The sequence below is a fragment of the Corapipo altera genome, unplaced genomic scaffold (genome assembly GCF_003945725.1).
Source record: "Corapipo altera isolate COAL_440 unplaced genomic scaffold, ASM394572v1 52, whole genome shotgun sequence".
NCBI classification, from domain to species: Eukaryota; Metazoa; Chordata; class Aves; order Passeriformes; family Pipridae; genus Corapipo; species Corapipo altera.
The window spans coordinates 1,630,264-1,653,617 of NW_020884930.1; the positions used below are offsets into that span (position 1 = coordinate 1,630,264).

General features: G+C 36.5%; 3 protein-coding genes across 6 annotated transcripts in view; 2 read left to right on the forward strand and 1 right to left on the reverse strand.

The window, feature by feature from the left end:
- Nucleotides 1–8,207, forward strand: part of WWP1 (WW domain containing E3 ubiquitin protein ligase 1) — a 59,068-nt gene extending 50,861 nt beyond the window's left edge. For all 4 annotated transcript variants that reach the window (XM_027659113.1, XM_027659114.1, XM_027659112.1 and 1 more), the window contains 6 exons: nucleotides 95–235; nucleotides 1,472–1,592; nucleotides 2,716–2,820; nucleotides 4,307–4,403; nucleotides 4,728–4,800; nucleotides 6,045–8,207. In XM_027659113.1, coding sequence (XP_027514914.1) covers nucleotides 95–235; nucleotides 1,472–1,592; nucleotides 2,716–2,820; nucleotides 4,307–4,403; nucleotides 4,728–4,800; nucleotides 6,045–6,144 — 637 coding nt within the window. In that variant the 3' untranslated portion in view covers nucleotides 6,145–8,207. The remainder of the gene's footprint in view (nucleotides 1–94; nucleotides 236–1,471; nucleotides 1,593–2,715; nucleotides 2,821–4,306; nucleotides 4,404–4,727; nucleotides 4,801–6,044) is intronic.
- CPNE3 (copine 3) overlaps nucleotides 4,782–23,354 on the forward strand; it is a 47,469-nt gene continuing 28,896 nt past the window's right edge. The window contains exon 1 of the mRNA XM_027659118.1: nucleotides 4,782–4,800. The gene's annotated coding sequence lies outside the window, so the exon portion shown is untranslated. The remainder of the gene's footprint in view (nucleotides 4,801–23,354) is intronic.
- Nucleotides 10,065–23,218, reverse strand: RMDN1 (regulator of microtubule dynamics 1). Its single transcript, XM_027659119.1, has 10 exons — nucleotides 23,084–23,218; nucleotides 22,296–22,407; nucleotides 20,508–20,595; nucleotides 18,649–18,808; nucleotides 17,915–18,004; nucleotides 17,195–17,250; nucleotides 15,207–15,294; nucleotides 13,569–13,599; nucleotides 12,155–12,288; nucleotides 10,065–10,214 (listed from the first exon to the last, which is right to left on the reverse strand). Exons 1-10 carry the CDS (start codon nucleotides 23,201–23,203, stop codon nucleotides 10,176–10,178), a joined length of 918 nt encoding a protein of 305 aa, XP_027514920.1. The 5' UTR covers nucleotides 23,204–23,218; the 3' UTR covers nucleotides 10,065–10,175.

The following is a 23,354-nucleotide window of genomic DNA, read 5'->3' on the forward strand; positions in this document are numbered from 1 at the left end:
TTGTAGTTTATTTTTTGTGTGTGTGATATTTTATGGATTTTTTCTTTTATATAAAATGTATTGCAATATTTTTTTTTTTTTTTTTTTTATCCAGGGATAATAACATCGAAGAGTGTAACTTGGAAATGTACTTTTGTGTCGATATGGAGCTCTTAGGAAAAGTAACCTCTCATGAGCTGAAATCAGGAGGTTCAAATATCTTGGTAACTGAGGAGAACAAAGAAGAATATATTGGGTAGGAAGATGTAGATGCTGAAAAAGTGTTCTGTGTTTCTGCTGTCGCTTGTCTTTTTTGACACAATGTTGCTTTTGGTTTTGTGTTTTTCCTTCCCATGTTACTATGTAATTCTTGTGACTGTTATTGAAACAGTATTTTGGTACATGTTGCTATCTCCATACACATGATCTGTTAGTACAAAAAGAGGCCATGTGGAGAGAAGATGACCTGTCATGCTGTTAGATGTACAATAAGAGAACAGGTCAAACTGAAAATGAGCAAGCCTATTTTCGGTAACTGCAGGCGACAAATCCAGGTGGAGGGAAAGACATGTATTTGACAGAAGATTCTAAAATCGTTCAGAACTTTGCTGTCAGTGTGGCAACCGAAATTCAGAATGGTGTATTTCCTAATTTTATCACTGTCTTTCTTTTTTGGAACATGTGTTTCTGATCCATCTATTCAGTGATCTGAAAAGAAGATGTACACGGATCCTTTTTTGTGAATCAGTGTATGTCCAGTGCTGCTCATAAAGTTTCCACTTAAATTAGCAGTCTTTAGTTTGTCAGAGAAATAGTTTGTATATATATAAAAATATATTTCTTGTCTTATTTTTAAATTTTTTTTAAATTATTATTATTCAGAAGTGGCTTGATCATTTTAGTTGAAACTTTGAACACATTACCTCTTCCTCCAAATCTTAGTGTCAATGAGCTCAGAACAGAAAATTACTTCTGTTTGTTGAAGCTGGAAGTAGTCTTATGCTAGAAGTATTGGGCAATGATAGTTTTAAGTATTACAAGAAACAGTATTTCTTACTATTCTCTGCTTACATGGTGTTTTTTGTAAGAGAATACTTGAAAATCCATGGAAATTTTTCTTTTCTACCATTGAAATACTAGGATTATGCGTTTTTTAAGCTAAATCAAATTTTTTTCATAACAAAGTCATAATGCTCAAGTAGCATTATTTTAATGAAAAGGCTGCTGAATTAATGAAAGGTTAATAATTTATTTTTTTTTTCTAAACTGGAACAGTAATCTAAGTACATCTTGCTACTTTCATTGTTATCCGAGTTTGGAGATTTGTGATAACATTAGTATGTTAGGTTCTTTATAGTTAATGGAATCATACAGTGTAAGAAGTAAAATTTGAGGGAGTGTTACCTCGTGGGAACACACACACAATCATGTTTGAACTTCACCTTGAATGCTGATTGATGTTTAATTCACCTTTGATTTTGTTCCATCCCAGGCTAATGGCAGAGTGGCGATTTTCTCGGGGAGTTAGAGAACAAACCAAAGCTTTTCTTGATGGTTTTAATGAAGTAGTTCCTCTACAGTGGCTACACTATTTTGATGAAAAGGAACTGGAGGTGAGGTTTTCTGTTCAACACTTTTACCTTTTGCAAAGGTAATACGTATGGATTGACAAAAATGATAGGTCAGCTTAACTCTCTCTCTGTGCATGCTGCATTTGGTGGATTCTGGAACATGGAGAACTTAATAGGAGCATTGGGATTAAATCATGATGAAAAGCCATTACTATTGAATCAATGTTTTGTGAGATCACTGATAGATCTGTTAGTCACAGAAAACCTTTTCCTCTGTGGTAGATGGGTAGAATCAGTGTGTAACAGATGACACAGAACTTGATTCTGGTGTATAATGATCGCTTAGTGTCACATACAGAATCTAGGATAGGTTCTAGGGTTCTTTCGTTTAAGGAAAGAAAAATGGAGGAACCAACAAGGTTTGAAACTGAAATTTGCAGATCCTCAGGATGTAGCCATAAGGAATATGGCTACATAACAGGAATTACTTGCATGCACCGTGTTTACTTAGCAATCAACCTGGCCTGTGTTCACTCTTGGGGTTGTGATTTGGAGCAGGGACAAAAGGGTCTGTACTGCTATGCTTATTTATTTCTGTGAGACCTGCCAAGGTTCCCTGTATATAATCAGCAGTTTTCTGAAAGCTTCCCAAGTTAAATGGGAGGCTTTTTCTGAGAAAGGACTTTGATCAGTCTTATTCAGCGTTCAGTTTTATAAGAGGCTTTGCCTTTAGAACTTTCAGTTTTCCTTGTCTCTTGTAATGAATACTTTTGCAGTGTGTTTTATCTTTACTAGTAGTAGCAGTAGCAGCAATGTAATCACCATCATCTTGGAATATGAGGCAAAGTTTTAATGAGAGGAGAAATATCCTCTTCAATATAAAAATTACTTTTTTGGGGAAGGTAATAACTTTTATTAATGAATTATTAGTTGGAAGATACCAAGTTTCTGGTATTCAGTCTTTCAGACCACTTAAATACATAAACAAATTTGGAGGAGTTCTGTAAATTTAGGATAAAGAAAAACCTAACTGTGGAGTAAAATGAAAAAATTACAAGTCCTTTTTTCTTAGCAAGAACTTCCATTTTTGTTACCATATTTCATACAAGATAGAAAATACTTTTAATTTATGTGTTTAATGTGAAGTAATCATTCTCTTTTCTAGGTTATGCTCTGTGGTATGCAAGAAGTTGATTTAGCAGACTGGCAGAGGAACACTGTTTATCGTCATTATACAAGGAATAGCAAGCAGATCATATGGTTCTGGCAGGTGTGTTGATCAGTAAAATTTCTGACTTCTTTGTTTTGTTCTGTAACACAAATGACATGGAGAGGAGAGATGCCATCCAAACGAGGGTTCTTAGTGCTTCCTTTCTTTTTTCTTTTCAGAGAAGGAAAGGAGGATTACTGGTCTTTAGGGAGCATACTTTAGGGTGAGAAATGGCAGATAGATACATACATTACATTTAGATGCTGGGTCATGGATATTTTTTCTGTATCTTGTCCTTACTGATAATACAATGAGTTTTTTATATTCTTAGCAGTGATCTTCCTTCTAAATGTTCCTATGTGTAGTTGACCTGTACATCTTCACCTTCCAGTATGTGAAGGGAGCCTACAAGAAGGACAGAAAGGGACTTTTTACAAGGGGCAATGGATTCAAACTTAAAGAGGGTAGGTTTAGATTAGGAATTCCTTTGCTGTGAGCCTGGTGAGGCACTGGGACAGGTTGTCCAGAGAAGCTGTGGATGCCCCATTCCTGCAGGTGTTCAAGGCCAGGCTGAACGGAGCTCTGAGCAACCTGGTCTAGTGGAAGGTTTGCTGCTTATGGCAGGGGAGTTGGAACTGGATGACCTTTAAGATCCCTTCCAACTAAAACCATTCTATGATTTTATGATCTAAAATGCTGCATATTATTTATGATTATTGTCATAATTACTATTTTGGTCTAGTGCTGACTAATATAATTAATTTTAATGAAGTTGGCTAAGGAAAAACACTCCAAAATGCTGTTCAGGTTCACAGTTTCTATGAAGTTTTCTACAGAGAAGTCAGAGCCAGGCAGTTTCTATCTTGTGATAAATCACCATTTTAGAGATGCTTTTGACTAAGTTGCTATAGGAAAATGATGCAAATCAATTACTTCCTAGCTTGTTTATATTGTAAAATCTGATATCTCTCTTTAAGATTCTTGATACTGAAAGGATCTTAACCAGAAGCTTAAGTAATTTGGATATGGTATCAACATTTACATGCAAGTTTTTCTGAGTCAAAATTCTAGGTGTATCAATGCCCCCTCTCTTCTTCTTCTCCCCTTCCCTGTGAATTCCTGTACAAAGTGATGCAGCTGTTATGGATAGGTTTTCTCTGAGACTTCCATACGCATGGAATATTTCAGTCTTGAAATACCCAGAGCCTATGGTTAGGCTAGTGCTGTGTTTAATCAAAATGGCAGTAGCCTACATATAAAACATTGGCATAATTTATATTTTAGTGTAATATAAAATAGATAAGGAGTCTCCTTTTTTTTTGCTGTTCCCAGGCTTCACATTTTAATGGTCAACACTGTTGACACTGCATAAAATCTGAAATTACTGTCTTCTCTCTCCAACCAATTTTGCTAAAATCAAGAAATGCAAACTATTGCCAAGGCAGTGTATTTTTAAATGGAACTATACTTTTTCAACCACCTTGTGGGGTTTTTGTTTTTCTCCAGCTAAAGATTTTTATTAAGTAATTTGAATTTCTGTGCCTAGTTTGTAAAAGAAACAGACAACGAGGTTCGCATGAGGCTTCTGCAGTTTGTCACTGGCACTTGCAGATTACCACTGGGTGGATTTGCTGAACTTATGGGTAAGTAAAAGGGGACCAAAACTGTTGTTATACTGTAACTGTTTCCTTTGCAAATGAACCATCCTGCAATTGTACACATAACAGGAACTTCAGGTTTATCACCTTGGATCTAGAAGGGCTTTTTATGTCAGAAATCCCATGAATATATTTATAAACTATTTGGAAATGGCTCATTTGTATGAGAAGCATGTTCATGCTCATGTAACGATGAGTAGCACCCAATGAGCTCTGTCTGGTGTATCTGAGTTGTGTCTTATGTCATGTATATATCAAGTGTGCTACTTAAAAGGAACAGATTACACTTTTAAAATCTTCTTTTTCTAGGAAGTAATGGTCCTCAGAAATTCTGCATTGAAAAAGTTGGTAAGGAAACCTGGTTACCAAGAAGTCACACTTGGTGAGTTTTTACATGTAAACTTCCTGTGCCTTTAGTGGTTCTCTCTTCTGGTCTTGCACTGACCAAGTCAAATGAAATCTAATTTGAATCAGTTCTCTGTCTCCATCTTCAGCTTCATTTCATTGCCCTGACATGCTAGTATTGAAAAATTTTCTAGTTGCCCTATTCTTAAATTTAGCTACTGGGCTGAACACAGTTTGTCAGTATCTGTCAAAAGTATGAGAATATCCTTCATGCATAGGACTAAGAGATGTTTCCCTAATTCTTTATTTTAGAGAATATTAAATACCTAAACAAGTCATGTTAGTATTAGGCACATTCAGTAATTAGATACAGTTATTATGCAGTAACATTATAAAAGATAAAATGTGCAGTCACGAGAAGAAGCAGTGTGAAAGAAATCACAGCAAATATCCGAAACAAGGATGCTTAGCCAAGAATGCTGATACTTTTTCCCACCTAGGCTTCAGATGGGCCAATATTAGCTTGGCATTCCTGTCCCAAACTGGTGACAACAGGTACACAGATCAGTTTCTCATATATCCTGTGTGCAAAATGGACACACTTTCCTTTGGCAACTTGTGACAATATTTGTCATACCTTTAAACCACTTTAGGGTATTCTCCATTTCACATTTTCTCTACTAGATTTTTTTTAAGTGATGTTTGCAAGAGTTAAACATCTCTCTTTATCTATGATAATTTGGGGGAAGACATGGAATGAGACAGTTTTGGCAGAAACTTTTTAGGGAAAGTTTAGGGGGAAAAACCTATATCCAGGCATATGTAGGAGGGAGCCAAGTTCAGCTTGTTCATACTGTTGTTAAAATTTGGAGATGCATCAAACTAGGATTATATTAAACTTCATGCTGAAAATTTCCTTTTCATTTTCTAAGTATTATAGGGTTTTTTCTAAGTATTATAGGGTTTTTTCTAAGTGTTATGTTTATATTATGTTTTTTGCTAAGTATTATAGTTCTCTGAATCTTGGGCTGTCTTCGGTCTTCAAAGGTTTGGTTTTTTATCCGGTAACAGACTTTTATTTCTTTAAGTATTTGTCTCAAACTTTGTTTGGTTTTACTGCTTGTAGAAATGTCAAGGCAGTGAGATTGTGCTGATTGTTTTTTCTTTGTTTCTAATTGTTAGATCAGAACATTTGTAACTTCTACTATAGCAGTCAAGTTCTGTAGACTTCTACATGGGGTTTAGATAAAGTTAACAAAATTTTATGTTTTTTCTGCTCAGTTTTAATCGTTTGGATTTGCCACCATATAAAAGCTATGAACAACTAAAAGAGAAGTTGCTTTTTGCCATTGAAGAAACAGAGGGATTTGGTCAAGAGTAGAAGCAGCTTCTAGTCAAAATGGATATCTTGCATAATAAAAGGCCCAGCCAACTAAAATTGCACACTTAATTGTATATAAGCTTTTTGTTCTGTACAGTGATCTTTCTGGAACTCTAAAAGTTTAATTGTTCTCCGTTCTTCCACAAATATATGCAAAACAGTTCAGCCTTTTCTACTTTTATTTATTGCCCTCCCAAAAGACCAGAAAAACCCCTCCATAAATTTTGAAAGCAGACAAGAGACTTATTTAAAATATATATATAAAAAATATAAATATATATACTAATGGGCTCTAGTTTTATAGAGCTGTAAGGATATGAAAAGTTGCAGCCATTTAAAAGGGCCTGGATTTGCTTTATCTTGGCTTTATCATTCAGAAAAATGTTTAAACTGCTCTGTGTTCTCTTAAGAAACATCTCCAAGTTTGTTTTATTGCATGGCTATTCTAAAAGGTGTTAAAGGCTTAGGCCAAACGTATCCTAAATATATAGAAAGATGCTGCTGGTATTTGAGATGACAGAATCTGTTCTTCTGTCAGTTTAATTTTTTTAATACCTAAATAGCTGATATATCCCTCTCTACTGATGTAGCCAAGGTCATGAATAAAGCCTTTACTACTTGCACAAGAGTCATGTACAATAAGATGAATGTGATTTAATGTTGAAAGAAGTTGGTGCCACTGTTCTGACTTATTGGAGGAGCTGAACAGAGTATTTTAATTCATTTGAGCAGCATTGAAATTTGTTTACATAGTACCTTGGGTTATTACCATGAGGATGTTAGGTAATCTTCAAAGAAAAAATAATAAAATAGAAAATATTACCCATTCTCTTCCTGGTCTGGTGTCTTGCAGGTTTCTTTTTTCTTTTTTTTTTTTCCTGTTTTGGTTTCCCTTTTCAATCCATGATGTCCTTTTTGTAACTGTAGAGTTATATTAATGTAAACTGAGCTATAAGGGTATACAAAAGGTATACAAAAGGTAATGTGAATTTTGCTGCTTTCTGTGTTCATGTTCAGTTTCAGTTATTGGATCTAGTAAACCCAAATAAAATGAAAGTTACTTAAGCTTTGCACAGATAAAAATATTATTTAGTATTAAATTCTCTCATTCCTCTAAAGTTCTTACAGAAATTTAGACGTACTTGAATTAAGTATGTCTAAAACCTGTCATTCTTTTAGGTAGGTCGAGATTATCCTAAGTCCACAGTAACATAAAAGCATTTTAAAATTAGTTGTATTGGCAGGGAGGGCATTTGCTGAACTGCAAGGATGTGTTTAAAAAATATTAAAATTTAACACCTTATTCATGTGATTTATATTAAATGCTACTTTTAGCAAACCGTGCTTCCTTATTATAGAGTAAAAACATGTTTGAAATCACCATTTGTATTATGCTTTAAATATTAACTGTAAATTCCATTACATTTAAATTATACAGAATTTTGTATACACATGAAAATGATTTTAGAATATGATTAAACACATTTGTGTAACATATCATACTGCACTGTTAAAAGTGTACATGCGAAAAAATAGCTGTATCTGTTCACGTATCTTTCCAATACAGCAACTGAATTCTGCCAAAATTTTATTTTTCTACATATTGGATTGTCTCGAGGCTTTGTTTTCAATATGCACATCCTAAAGTGGAGCTGTTAATCTGTGCATAGCTCTGGTCATACTGGTAGTGCAATGACCCCAACAGACTGCCTATTTACATGAACTTTTCTGTAAGAGCTTCAAGAATTTCAACCACCTTGAGGGTTTTTCATACAACACCAAATATCCTCTACGAAACCACTTTCATGTAGCACTACATCAGTTTCAAGTGCAAGTCCACCTTAATTATTACTTACACTTGTTAGAATAGAGGAAGTTTAAAAAAAAAGTCCAAGACCAGAAGTGTGTGTGACTTGCCTAAAAGACAATGAGGAAAGCTAAATGTCACAGTTAAATTTTATGAATCTGCACTAATGAATGACTTAATGGCCCTCTACCAACTGCTGAATTTTGTGAATCTCTGAGTAACTGAACAAAATAATAATAAAGACAGCACATCACAAGAATGTAGTTGGTTTATTGTTTTGATAACTTTAGCTGTCTCATAACTGCAGTAGTTTTTCCTGTGGGTAAGGGTTAGTAAGCAAGAAAAAAACAAACCCAGTAGCCTTCTGTACATGTATATGATCTGTGAATTGGTGCCAAGGGACTGACTGAAAGCATGGCTCTGGAGGAAAAAAAGCACAACACTTAATATACTCATGTGCATATGTGTACAGGTAACTTAAACTTTCAGGGAATTTCAGTAATACTACACTGTAATATTTTCTTTTCCCATTTGAATTCCCCATCATTCACCTCTACTTGGGGGGAGTGAGTAAGACTGAAGAGAGGGAGGACAGCAAAGGCTGGAGCTCGGACAAGGGAACCATTGAGGTACCACTACTTGAAGGAGCTACTGTGTAGTTCATGGGTTTTGTTGGTTCCTTTCTTCCTGCAACTCAGCTGGTTTTCACTACACACTCAACAGTTGTTATTCAGTACCTGGATATCCTTCCTCTTTGTGCAGCAGCAGAAAAGGCACCTAAGTAAGGTGCTTGTGCCACAAAGCTACTGGAGGCAAATCTGTGTATGGCAAATGTTTTTGTAGTACATGAATGCAGAATGTTCTCCTAAACACCATATCATCCACCCTGAGACGCTGCCACACTGAAGACTTCATTTTGATGCTCTACTAATAGAAAATATTAGAAATATTTATAATATTTATAATAGAAAATAGTAATAGAAAATTACTTTAAATTACTTAATTACTTTAGTGGACAAACCCCCTGTTGTAACTAGTTTCATAATCTGAGGCTAGAATTAAAGCCTCAGTTCTCTCTCAGCTGTTAATTTTTACTACTGACTTAGATCTGGCTTGGTTTGTTAGTCTTAGCAACTATGCTGTTCTTCATATTCCTCCTACAGATTTTCTAGTAAAGCAAACATTAGGTATTTATAGTCAATTTGATCTAGATTGTTCTACTGACAATACTACATGTAATTGATTGCCTACCATATTTTCATTATTTGGTCCTCTTTTTCTCTTGGGTAATCCAAATACACTGTCTGGAAAGTCTGTAAATGTTTTCTATGCTGGATATGTAACTTAGGTTACTTTATATTGCTGGTGAAAATTCCTGCTAAAATGGTAGCAAGACCAAGTAGAAAACTTTATCTTTACAGACAGAAGTCCATATGCTTCCACATAGACATTCCTTTCTAATGTATTGGGAGTGTGTATTCCTCCTGTTGTCAGTCTAGGGGAAATTGTGTGTACCCAGCAAACATTTACAGCCACAAAATCATCAGAATTCACAGCCTTTAAATAGAAAAGTAAGTAGTCATATTTCACAGATCACTGCTGCTATCACCCATAAATTTTCTTTGATGTTCCCTACTTGTGGGGGTTTTTTTGTTTGGTTTTTTGTTAGTTTGTTTTTTGTTTTACCACAGCACTTTTTGCAAACACTAGCATTTAAGAGTATTGGAATTAAGATGGTGCAGGCTTAAAGAGAAATCTTTAAGAGCAGGTAATAATGTGAACACCTATTACTCTTGAAGACCACTGAACCCCACAGCAAAAGGCTCTAGAAAAAACTGCAGAATTAAAATTGTCATGGCCCTGTCCCTCCTTTTTTAAACTTATGCTAATCATGTTTCTTATTATTCCTCATACACAACTTGTAGTTTAAGAGTGTAAAAAACTTAATTAAAAACCTGTGCAACCTCTCTCCCAGCCTTTTCCCTCTAATATATCCTATATATATTCCTAGGTTGTCCATAAAGCCCTTCATTCCCATACAAATCAGCAGAGACGATCACATAATGAAATATCTTCTAGTTGACACCGTAATTGAAATGATATGGAGATAGAAGGTCAGGGCTGTACTTTTATTAACAGCTTCAATAAACCAAAGTAGTATTTGGGGCCTTTTTCCTGTGCTGCTCAAATCTGAGGCACTGAATTCCCATTATCTTGTTTCTTCTTATATAGAATTAAGCAGCTCCAAAGCTTCTTTCTGTACCTGAAAGAAATAAATGGTAACAAAAGAGTGCCAAGTAGTTATAGGCTCTTGTAGCAAAGTTTGCCACACAAGCACCCAAACACTTCACCACAGTTCTGTATATTCAGAATCCTCCTAAGACTAGTCATTTTTCATCTGTAGTTCAAGGTGCTCAATACTTGAAACATGAATAAGAATAAAACCACTTAAGCCAGTGTCTTCAGTGTAATTCATTCTACATATAGTAAGTTTATTTGTGTTGGATACAGGTGATTAGCTCTTTATTTGCTGTAGTCCAATAGTAGCAATGTAGGGAGTTGTCCTACCTCTGACCATACTCAACCAACCCAGAGTTTTCAAGATTCTGGACAGCAGGTAAGAGAGTGTGAGAAGACAGTTTCTGAGGTTCCCTTTGCCTAGAGCTTCTGGGTAAAATCTAATACGATTTTAATATGACCTCTAACATTTATATTAACGCCCCCTCAACCCAAAAAAATCCCAAAAATCCCAGCACCACCCCCCCACCCCCCAAACAGCCCCTCCAACTCAACAAACTTCTCCTGACAGAGCAAGCAGTGTAGACAACATAAGCCAGATACCTCTATCTGTAGTAACAAATGTTCAGAAAACCTAGTTATGCTGAGACAAGAATTCAAATTTCTTTGCACAGGCCACTTTCCTTCATACTGGACTACCGAGTCTAGCTCCCAATAAATTTTGCACTTTACACATTCACCCAGAGAACGGAGAGAATACCACCTCTCTCAGTTCAGCAGCTCTGCACCCCTTAGGAGATCAGGAAATGGATGTTTGTACCAGGAGGCCACGACTGGCTGCAGCAGATAAGTGGTTTAACAACTTGGCTACTGCACAGAATTCACTCCTGACTATTCCTTTTCTGTGGTTCTTAAAAAAAGGCAAGCTTTTGGAATCACTGGTTTCACATGTGCCTCTAGCTACTAGTAACTGTCAAAAGAATTGACCTGAGACCACTACTACTTTAGGCTATTAAATTCCTATACATTTTACAAGGCAGTGGAGGAACGTAATACTCCTATTTCTACTGAAAGGTGTTATTAAAGGAGCTCACTTTTGGAAGAAACAGTTTGAGCCTTACCAGCAAATCTACAGAGGGATTTTGTAACACTACCTCAGTAGTGTTTTTTTCTGAGGTGTGAAATGCAAAATCCTACCAAAGTATTTCTAACAATTAGGATATTAGAATGTCACAACCCATATGGATGATTTCTGTAACAGTTAAAGCATCTCATGCTGTAGCTTAATGCTTAACAAATTAGAGGTCAATAGACCATAAGAAAAAACAATGAGTTTGTACTCTGTATATGTTTAGGTAGGAAGTAGATGCCTACCCATCCAAACCAGGATCCTTCTGAGCAGTTCCAAAGGGTAATTAAGTGCCTGATGCCACCTTGCACTGCAGGTTTGCTGTCAAAGATACACTACCTCCATTTGTGTCAATTCAGACCATCTGAATCTCTCCCTAAGGGCTTGGAATGGACTGCAGTATTAAGTTTTTCACATATATGTGGGGGGTTTTTCTTCCTCATGTTTGTGTGATTTTTAGCTCTTCCAAAACGTGATTCCTACCTTTCCAGTTTTAGGCATACGAAAAGTCAATCTGCTCACAGAGACAGAGGCTAGCCCGGGTGCCTGCCTGAACTTCAGCAACACAGCTAAGGCTGGGTTGTTGTAAGGACTACAAAAACATCGTGGAGAAGGAAATTTAACAGTTCTCTACAATAAATAAACAGAATATTTCCAACCACTGTGTTCAGGGGTGATTAGCTACATACTAGAATTTTTTGGTGCTGATGTGATTCCGAATAATAGGTGCTGAACTACAATTTCATCTGAGTTAACTTTATAAAACATTTCACTGCCATGATGTCACATGTTGGTTACAATACATGATTGTACTATTACAGTTCTTAACTTCCTACCTGTTTGTCCTCTTCTGTCTGTGCAGGATACTCCTTTGCTTTGCTTAACCAGAGAAGAGCCATCTTTTTATTGTTTAACTTCAAGTATGTCTTCCCCAAAAAGAGCAAATTTTTGCTGTAGAAATTTGGATCGGCTGCATAGACAGGAGAAAAGATTTACATGAGAATGAGTAGTGTATAATCAAAGCCCTTTGATACTTATTTCAGAAAACACATATAGTCTTTTGGCTTTGGATCAGAAGAAAGCCAATGTAAAACTTTCACTTACTAGATTTTGGTCTTATATACAAGTATATTAACTAGAAGCTTGTTAGTTAATATACTAAACAAAACTAGATTCCTCACAAAGAGCAAAGCAGTGAGCTTAATGCATAACAGCTTTGTTTTGCAGATTTTGGGCTTTTTTGGACCTAGCAGGCAATGCAACCAGCTGAGCAAGTATAGGCAAAGGAAAAAAGGGAACATTTCCTAGCACATAAAGATACCAGTTTAGCTTTTGTTGCACGAAAGAAAACTTAAAATTATTTGTACCCACATTCAACATTTTTAAGCAGAGATTTAAAGCTTTTTACTAAGCAAGCTTGGCTATCAATCATTATTAAAGGCTAATCTTGCCTACAGTCCATACTTATAAATGCAGGCTTTTTCTGCTGCTGGATCTAAGATCAGGATTCAAAACATATGAAGGTGTTTTAAAGGCAAATTTTGAGACAAAGTTCAGTGTTCCAGCTCACAGCTGCCTTACGGGACACCCAGAACACAATGAGCTTTTCCTTTAAACTTCACTTGTTTAACTATGTACAAGTCTTTCATAAAACACTGTCTTTCCTTGTCTTCCTTTATCTCTCAGCTAATCAGTTTTGCTTACGACTTCACTCTTGGAGAAATAGTAGCTTCATATTTTCTTCTACATCATGTGGACAGTTTTACTGCCAGTTAGATTGGCACTCTGATCCTAATCACTTTTGAAATAATAAAAAGTGTGCTTTTTCTGTTGTTCTATTTAGAATACAGAGAACTAAGTTTTGAGAAAAATAACATAAAGTTCTCTTTTTTTGATTTCTTCTTTCTTCTGCACTCCAGTTGAATTCCTTGGGAAAGAGTACTTTGTTACTCAGGAAGGTACAAATTTCACTTTAATAGTTATTCTGAAAAAACCTTCACATTACACTGTAAGTGATGATAGAAAGTGTAGCATACTTTGAGTATCTCTGAAGAAATGTGCCAACTTAACAGTCCAGTGTGCTGACTGGCACACCAGGCTGATACATTTATCAGCTGATCATACCCTACTGTTTGGTTTACCTGGCTATTAATAGCTACAGCTATTCAGATGATACCGAAAACTAGAGGTTTACTGCAAGTCATCATTCACGAAAGATACTTTTCAGTCAAAACAAGCTTGAAGTATTACCTTCCTCTGCCATGTGAAAGTAACGTAGCGCCTGTAAAAGACAAAGTTGTCTTCCTTAAAATGGAGAATAAACCAAATACAAACTAAAGCCTTACGTGCATGCTTAAAATAGCTGGATAAGGACTTCCTGTCTGTGATCTTATTTTTATTAATTCAACATGCTGTGATGCTTCTTATTCAATGTACAATCAGATTTGACATTATTTCAGCAGAACTAGTACTTATCCAAAATATCCCCCTACCAATTCTTCCATTAAGTACAGTACCACCTGTTTGTCCCCAGCAAACCAGATTGTGTATTTTCATTTCAACTTGTCAAGATAATTTCGCATTTTATTTGTACCATCCAGCACATCTGCAGTTTTCCCCACATGCTTCTCATGTATAAATTTAACAGATGAAATGAATCTTATGATTTAGGACATTAATGTTGACAAATGCTTTAGAGAGAGAACTAACTCCCACAGAGCACTAGTTAGCACCCTCTTACATGAGGATAAACATTTCTGAAATCCACATATTTTTCAATCAGTTTCCCATCCCGCACATACGAAATTTCAGTCCAACTCTACCTCTTCCTAATGGTACTAGTTGGGGGGAAAACACTCTCAGAGAACGTAAAAGTATGGATGTATATACAAAACATATTTTGTACTGAAACTGCAGAAATCCTTCCAGTACAAGTTTGCTTCTTCAGCCACTTTAAGAGCTACAGAACTTGATGCTGGGACTGGCATCATTTTGCAGTATTTGAAATCCTGGTTGATGCTTTGTATTCTTCTGAGAGTGATTTTCAGCAAAACTTACAAGCTTGACTTTTCATTAAAAAGTTTTATTTCTTTTTCAATCAGACCTTAAATTACTTTCTGTGTAACAGCAAGCAGTCTTCTACGATTACTTCCTAGTGACTCCTGCCCCCCCACCATAAAAGAAAAAAACAGTTATTAGTTGATCTAAACAACCAGAGATTGTAACAGCTGCAGCAAACTTTTCTATTACCAATTTAATTTTCAAGTTTCTATATATGTACAGGTGTTTAAATAAGCTGCACGCTGTTTTAGACACCCTAGAAGATAAATACCTGGACAGTATGTTTTAGGGCGTATGACAGCAGGAATTTTCATAGCAAAGAGTGAAAAAATTATTTTCAACTTAAAAAACCCCACCCTTTGTGGCCAAGGAATGAGAGGGTATTTGCTCATGTTAAGTAACAAAGCAACCTGTTGCTTTTTATCATTTAAAGGGACAAATTCTAAATAGTCCTATCAAATAAATACATGGTATAACAGCACCATATAAACCATCAGCACTGCACTAGTACAGACAGTTATCTGCAACAGATCACAACAGTAAATACAAACTAAGTTACATATAGCTTGTTATTTTCTGCTGCATAATCTACATGGAATAATTTTCACTATTCTGTGTGTGCTACAGCTGAAAAAAATTAAAAGGTTTTTAAGTTTTTAGTTATCCCTCAGCCTCCTGTTGTATTCTTATTTTATTATTGATAGTTGTAAACTCCCAAGTCCATGCTTATTCCATAAGCAGAGGTCAGCTTTGACAGGAAAATAAGTAAAAGTATATCAACAGCTTTGTGGGGAAAATAATAATCTATGAAACATTTTCCTACTGTACCTCTTGAAACGTGGAAGTTGGTGGTGTGGCAAACAGCGTTGCAGCAATTTTTCTTTGGTACCATGGCATTTCAGCAAAGGAGTAACACCTGAAGCAAAAAGAAACATTTATATCTACCCTTCCCATATTTCTCTTGTTTTTGAGAAATATTTTCATAATTGTTGTTGAAAACTGGATGTCATAAATGTTGTTTTCAAGAGTCAAAACTCCAGACACACTGCAAGTTCTAAAACCATGTTTTTATATCTGTACAAGAAAATAGCAGGATGTCCAAAACTGCTACTAAAGAAGTTTTGATGTGTCTTTTACTGGGAACTAATTACATTAGCTAAAACTGGAGACATTTACTAAGCATGAGACAGCTTTTGAGCTTGAATGATTTTAATGTGTGTATTTTGTTCTAATATATTTGTAAAAATGGCACAACTGAGTAATGTCATTGCCTTACCTCAACACTACTTTGCTTTTTTCAATTATTAATATAAAGCAGATCTGCAGTACATTCCTGAAAGACTCTGATCTATAAGAATGAAAATAAATCCAAGAATCAAACCACTGTGTTCTAGGCTAGGTCATGCTACACTGTTTTCCTATCTACTAAATAACACAGGTAATCAATCAGTCACCTTTTTATTGGTGAAAACATTTGTGAAGCATTTCAAGTCCACAGAACATTCCAGGTCCATTAAACAACGCTTAAACATTCAGTTTAGTAGCCTCCCACAATGAGTTTACAATTACACTATGTAAAATAGAGTACTCTAGATGAGGTGAAAAATTAATAAATATTCAAGAATTGGCTGATACCAAATGCCAGTTTCAGATGAAGATGCTCTGGGATTCAGTAATAAGTATATTTAAACATACAACATGGAATATTTTAGAGCCAAAAGCAGCAATAATTTCACATTTCTTATCATGTTTTCTAATTTTCCTTGAGAACAGTGTCTTCAGTACTTTCCAGAACAAGCTTCCTATCTCAAAATGGACCTTGAGGCTCAGTCAGTTGGTAGCATATGCTTTTGTTTAGATATTTGGACTATTGCAATTGTTACATCATATGGGAATGAGTGGTGGATGCTGAAAAACCAAAGTAAGTTTGTAAACTAATAAAAAACTCTGGAGCAGCAGATTGTAGTTTTCTCTGATTTTCAAGAGTCCAAAAAATCCATACAGAAAGTAACTGTGGTTTTTAGTATTTTTTTTAAACTGCAAATATATTGGCTTTCTTTATTTTCAATCTCACAGCAGAGATTTCCTGTAAAACAGTGTAACAGCTTTGGTCTTTTTGAAACAAATAATCAAAAGCACTGTCTGGAGTCTCTCACCAACACATAAAAAATACTGCTTTCCATCACACCACTTCCACAGAATGCTCTGGTTTGTATGGAAAGTTGTATTTCCAGTCCCTTTGCCTGCTATGTAACAGTAATTTTAAGTACCAATTTCACTGAGCAGTAAATTAAATTTCAAAGATTTTTTGTTAATATATATGAATTTATAAATCCATTTATTAATATAACTTTGAAAATACCGTATCATGACAGATAACAAGAGAAGTATTTTAGGAATACATCTCACTTAAATAGTTTTTCACAGACTGTATTAAGTTGCAGTCATCCCTGGAATTCAACAGAAATTCAGTGTTGAGTTGACTCCATTCACACCAGTAAACCAAAATGAGCAGCACTCAGAATTGCTGATGCCTGCTATGGATTCTATGAAGCAAACTTAATGTCTGCAAATCGAGTGTTTAATAGTTCCATACAAATAAATTAAATGAACAATTATTTTTCATCTTTTTGAACTGCTTAACAGCCAGACTTTTTCAGGGCATGATGTTCCATACCTGTTTAATAGGTTTTCATGTTTGCATTAATTACAAGTCACTAAATTATTACAAGCAGTTCTGCAATTCATGTAAGATATTTTATATTCTGGCATTTTTCTTTGCTAAATGCTAAATTTTGTTTGAAAATATGCCTTACCAAATCCCTATAAGATGAATTGTTGTAGCATCTTTTGGATTTAGTTCAATGGCTCTCTGTTGAGGGGAGAAAAAAACAACACAAGATATAAGAAGTTGTTCTGACATATGTGGATTAAAATACATATAAAAAGTAGACTTCTTATCCTGCTGTTAATTAAACCAGCCTCATCAGGTAAAGAATTTCAAGGCAATATATTTTTTATTCAGTACATAACTACATCAGCTCACCTCCAAAAAACTGACAACACTGACAGATTCTAAGCACTTCTGCTTAGTAGGTCATTAAAAGTTGCATATGAGACTTGGTGTGTTCAGATTTTGATATAATCTCTGGTGATATAAAATTAGTAGTCCCTTATCTTTTTCAGTATTTGTCCTTTGCCACTACATAATCCACAATTCAAAGGATGGCCACAGAGCCATTTCTCAATATCACTGTTATATTTTATCTAGTCCTAAGAGGTGTCTGAAGTACTTCAGCTATTTCAAGACTCTCTTCTAAAGGGATTTAGTTTACTGCAGGAGATAATTTGTACTCCTTGTTTCCCTAGCATTTCTGGGGCATATGTCACAAGAACCCCAAAAAACAAAGTGTCACTACAGATATAAACAGAAGTACGCTTTCAATATTTTGCCAAAAATTATAGTTACCAGCTGTCACACAATCTATACACTGGACACACTGATGCTGTCATATGCAAAAAACTGTTTGCATTACCTGAAAATGCTCCTTGATAACAATAGCATTTCCAATTTTAGTCTTGATTCCTTCATAGTCTCCAACATCACTGAGGCAAATTCCATACCACTGTAATTCAAACAACAAAAATAAAACATTTAATACAGCACTATAGCTATTGATAGTACATTTTTAAAAACCTGCAACCAGAAGGGCTTCCACTACCACAAATGACAAACGAGCAAGAAGTATTTGTTGTGAACAGCTGAGGCAGCATCAGTGTGACCTGCTGGTCTGCATGTGTAAGGAAATAAATGTCCTCTTCTGATCCTAGATGTCAACACAAGTGACTATACTTTGCCTGTGAGAGAAGCAGCACCAAAAAAAAGCAGAACGAAGTCAGGGCCTGAAGTACTTCTAGTGAAGCCCTACAGAATACAGAAATAGCATGCTGAATGTGGGGCATGTACAACATTTTTAAGGCTACATCAGAGGAGGAGCTGATTACATCTGCTGTAATAAACCTCATCAGTCACACCTCTCTCCATGGTCCTGCATACATTTAACCAGTTTCTGTTTCCTGTATAGAGGAAATTTAGCTGGACAAGTCTGAACTCAGATCTTCCAAAAAAGTTAGGGAGAATCAGAAGTCTCATTCATTCTCAACTGAAAAGTTAAATTATGCTGAAGTTTGCTAACGCAGCACAGTGACATTTCCAGTTTCTACTAGCAGAAATCAACAAACAAGATTTCAGTTATTTTGCATGGCTCACCTTGTGCGCTGCAGAATTTGACTCATTTTTTTCAAGAGCCTTTTTTGCATACTCAAAGGAGTCATAAGTCAGTTGTTTCTTCTCCTCTGCAGAAGTACTACTAAGCTGAGCTAGATCTCGTGATGCCCGTGCCAGCCGCCACAACAACTCTGCATCATCACTGGTTAGGAAGAGAAACACTAACATTTTAAAGCAATAATGGAAACAAAGCCAGCAAAAGTCTTAAACCAGTCTTTCAAAATGTATCTCAAGTGGGTGATGAGACAACATTGTATCGTCTGTCCTATTATGCTATATACAACCCCAAGATTACAAATAGAAAAGGAAAGCCCACCATTACAGACTGTCTGACAGTACTTCTGGTCTGCAAAGCAAATAGGTCTGTAGGAAAGGTCTTTGTTTTCGCAAAAAAAACCCAAACAAAGATAAAAAAAATAATGGTACCACTCAACACACCGGAAGGAAAAGAGGACTACTCTGTTCTTAGCTAGATGGTATTTTTTCCAACATTCCACTGATTTGTATTGATGTGTACTCGGAATATTTAAAACACTATCAATCTTTTTCCTATAATTATACTTAAATAATTAAATTCTTCCTAGAACAACAGTGAAAAAACACAGATTAGCCACACCACCAGCACAAAAAGCTTTATGTTTATGTATTTATATCACTTTATCAAATGGTATATGGTAAGTTATAGCCAAAGATAAAGGATCTAAAATTTGATTTTGTTCACATTGTTATGAAACACTACTTGCACTTTTAGAGCACAACCATTTTAATTTTGGCTTTCCATTTTAATAGAGACTTAAATTTAGAGTCTTTCAGAGGTCTTGTCTGTGTGGCTATAAACCTCCAGCCTCAGAACACTGAAGTCAAAACTACCAGAAACTAAAAATATTTAAAAGCATATAAGAATTATTGCTAAACTCAGAGTATCAGTTTTCTGTTCTTATCTGGAGTAACAGTGAGTCACTGCTCTCGCAGCACAGCAGTCCTGCTCTATTCAACAGAGTAACATGGACCTAGAAGGCTCATTTTTCAGTCACAAAAATCTTAAGTACTGCTACTGGAATCATTACTCCTCAGAGAATAGTTAGTGTTGTTATACACCTAGTAACAAGCTTACATCTCACTTATGATATGGCTGGGAACTTCATTTAATTTCACAGGTTTTACACTTGCACCCCTGGCAAGAACAAGGGAGGAAAAAAGAAATAAGGGGGAAAAAAAACAAACCCAGGATCTGCAAACTATTGAAAAGAACCAAAATGTTTTTGGAGCGAGATGTTTTGTCTCCTCCAAGGGAATGGACTCTTAAGTTTGCAATCCCTTTTCTGCTTTTTCTTTAAACGGCTTATCCCAGTTCACTTAATGTTTTGTGCACATAAGACATAACTACATGAGCAAGGGCCTTTTTTTGTTCAGAGTCAAATCCTAACATGAGACAAATGAAAACAAAAAGAATAGCTGGTCAGCAGTGAAAAAGAAATGAAACAGTGACTCAAATTTTCAACACCTGAATTTTAGGTACCTTGATCCTCTACTAATACATAGCCACATTATGAGTTTTTGCAGTAATTTTAAAATTATTTAAAATTCGAGTAACAAAGCAAACAAGCAAAAACCTCTCCTTTGCAGGACTGAAAAACTTAAGAGTTAACTTTCATCTTCTACAGCTACCAGTTCTTTCTTTATTCATTTTTCCAGTAGGAGGGAAAAGATTAGGAATCCTTTCCTACTTAAATAAGGGTGAAAGCAAGGTTCTCCAGCATACTCCAGTGAGAATATTTGTTGAAAAACTGATACAGAAGAGCACTGAAAAGTCACCGTAATGTCTCAATGCAACGAAGTACCTGTTTTTATGCTGAACCAGCAACCGATACAGTTTTTCAGTTTCTCCACTCCCGTACAGGTAGTCTGCTTGTTCTAACACTTCTTCCACTTAAGAAGAAATTAAAATTGGGGAAACAGAAGAACAAATTACAGGTAATTAGCACATTATAGCATAAACAAAATATTTTAGAGCAAGATGACCTAGCTGAAAATGATATAGCTCTTTTTTAGGCCATCATTCCAAACAACTTACAGGTACAGCAGGATTGAATAAGCAACATGTACAATGCTCAACTAGGCTGAGAATCAGTGCCTCTCTAATGCAACTACAACGGCTTTCAGCAAGACAGCTTGGATGCTTAACAAAACATAAGCTCTAACCTCCTTCATAAAAATTAATTGTGTTTATAAGCTTTCCTTTTTGACGTTACCTAGTAAATAGGGTAGACACATTTAGCGGCAGCAGAGTTTTCCTTAATGGAAGAAGGAAAACATTAAAGGTTATTAAACACAAAAGCCTGCTCTTCAGTTTAAAAAGATCCTACACTACAAATCTAGATAATTTTTAACCTCGCTGTCTTATCTTTCAAAGATAAGCTAACGGTCTACCTGGACTTTAGATCTTAGTGTTTAAAATGAGCTTCATGGTACATCTTCAGTATTATCTTCAGTAAACTGTTATGTTTGCTTGTTGACCTGAACACTACTAACATATCTAATGACTAAATGCTCAAAACTCTGAACACATTTCCCACGAGGTGTTTTTAAGCAAATTATTATACTTTTATTGCTTTGGAGTATTTTTCAGGTATTTCTATTTTACCCTTATTTTCACCTTATCTATTACTTGTTTTGCAAAGAAAGCCCATAACCATTGCTTTTCTTGGCAATGTAAATGCCAGATTCAAGAGGGAGCACTGAAAAGATCAGAGGTGGCTACACAGTGTTATGTTCCTCATGAGAAATGAGGAATTCCTTATTCCTTGTTATTACTATTTCTTATTTGTGTACCAAGTGGCTATCTCAAATCTATTCACTGACACTTCTTCTGTTATAGAAAATGAGACAGTTCTTTATTTGCTCAAAAATTGTCTGAATTTTTATTTCTATAAGCATCAGCACAGTATGAATATAGCCAGTCAGGCTCATTCTCTATTCAGCTAAGCTTACTCTCAAAATCCTTAATTTACATGTGATAGACAAGTTCTAAGTCTGCAACAATATCCTCTTTTAAGATATTGTTACTGTTCTTCCAGCAGTGAAACTATCCTTATTCAAATTTGAAAAGGATATTTTATCACTTGTTATATTATTTTCTGGTAGGGAAAGCAGGGTTTTGAAGTGTCACAAAAATACAAGGCATTTCTCAACTCTCTTTGAGATGCAATCTCAGTATTGCTCAACTAGATAAAATGGGAATCACACTTTTTTCATACTGAAAATCTAAACTAACTAAAATTTCTAGAAATCAAATAAGCTTTGGTCTGTGTTCCTAAGTGAACTTTTCAGTATGATTTATTTAAAGCTTGGGGAGCAAGTTAGGTGTCATACACCTGTACATGTGTTCTATCCCTGTCAGGACGAGCTACTAGATCTCCTTTCAGTGACAGCTGAAAGAATCACTTGTTAAACTGCTACAAGGCTACCCATAAACGATTCAAAAGCATCCTGCCATTAAATCACACTGCATGCAGTCTTATTGGAGAAAATCAAAAAGCATTACACCATTTTCCTCTATAATTCTTGCACTAAAAATTTTAACTTTCACATGAGAATATCCTACATACTTCAAAATTTGAAAATATTACCTTTGAAGCTTGCATGAACCTCAGCAAAGCCAAAAATCAGCTTATGAGTTTCGTAAGCCAAAAAGGACCCTGTTGAAAGCACAAGCCCCCTTTGAAGGCTTTTTCTAAGCACCTGTGTGGGATCATAAGATAGATATTAACATTATCGTTCTCCCAAATCTTCATTCGCGAAGCCTAGCCATGATGACGTTCTGAGTTTAAAATTTTTTTTTGTCTGTAGCACCGGTTATATTTCAGATTTTGAGCAAAGAAAAAACTTTTAAATGTTAAAAAACCTTCATAAGACAAAACAGTTCATCAAGAGGGCATTTTAAGCGTATTCAACAGAAGCTCATGATTACGCTTTAAAACGACCACAGCGCTAGACTGAAAATAAACCATAGATACGGAGCAAATACAAGATAAGAAGCAGAAAAAGCGCACTAGTGTTCTTCAAACGAGCAGAGGGCTCCCAGCTTTTGCAAAACGAAACCAGCCCTTCGCTGCGCCCCGCGATGCCGGAGCCTCCCCACTGCCGCCTCCTCTCGCCTCCCCGCCCGCGGCGGAGCGGCCCCGCGGGGGCGAGCGGCGGCACAGGATCGATCAGGTTGGAAAAGGCCTCTGAGATCATCGAGTCCAACCCATGACCGAACACCACCATGTCAACGGGACCACGGCACGAAGTGCCGCGTCCAGTCTTTTCTTAAACACCCCCAGGGGCGGTGACTCCACCGCCTTCATGGCAGCCCGTTCCAAGAAGCCCCTGGGAGCGGTCGCGCCCCCCCCACCCCGAGGGGCACCCCGGCTACCTCGCTCCACGTCCGGCCCCGGCCCCACGGGCCGCCCGTCGCCTCCCGTCGGAGCCGCAGCCCCAGGCCGGCAGGACCGCGGCGGAAGGGCCGCGCCAGCACCGCCATGAGCGTCGCCATCGCCGCCGCCAGCACCGCCCCCCGCCTCCGGAGGAGCCGCTCCGCCCCGCGGCCCTGCCTAGGCGCGGGGGCACACAAGGGCAGGGGCCGCCCGGCCCGCCGGCCCGCCCGCTGTGCCGAGCACCGGGCATTGCACGGCCCCGAGCGGGAG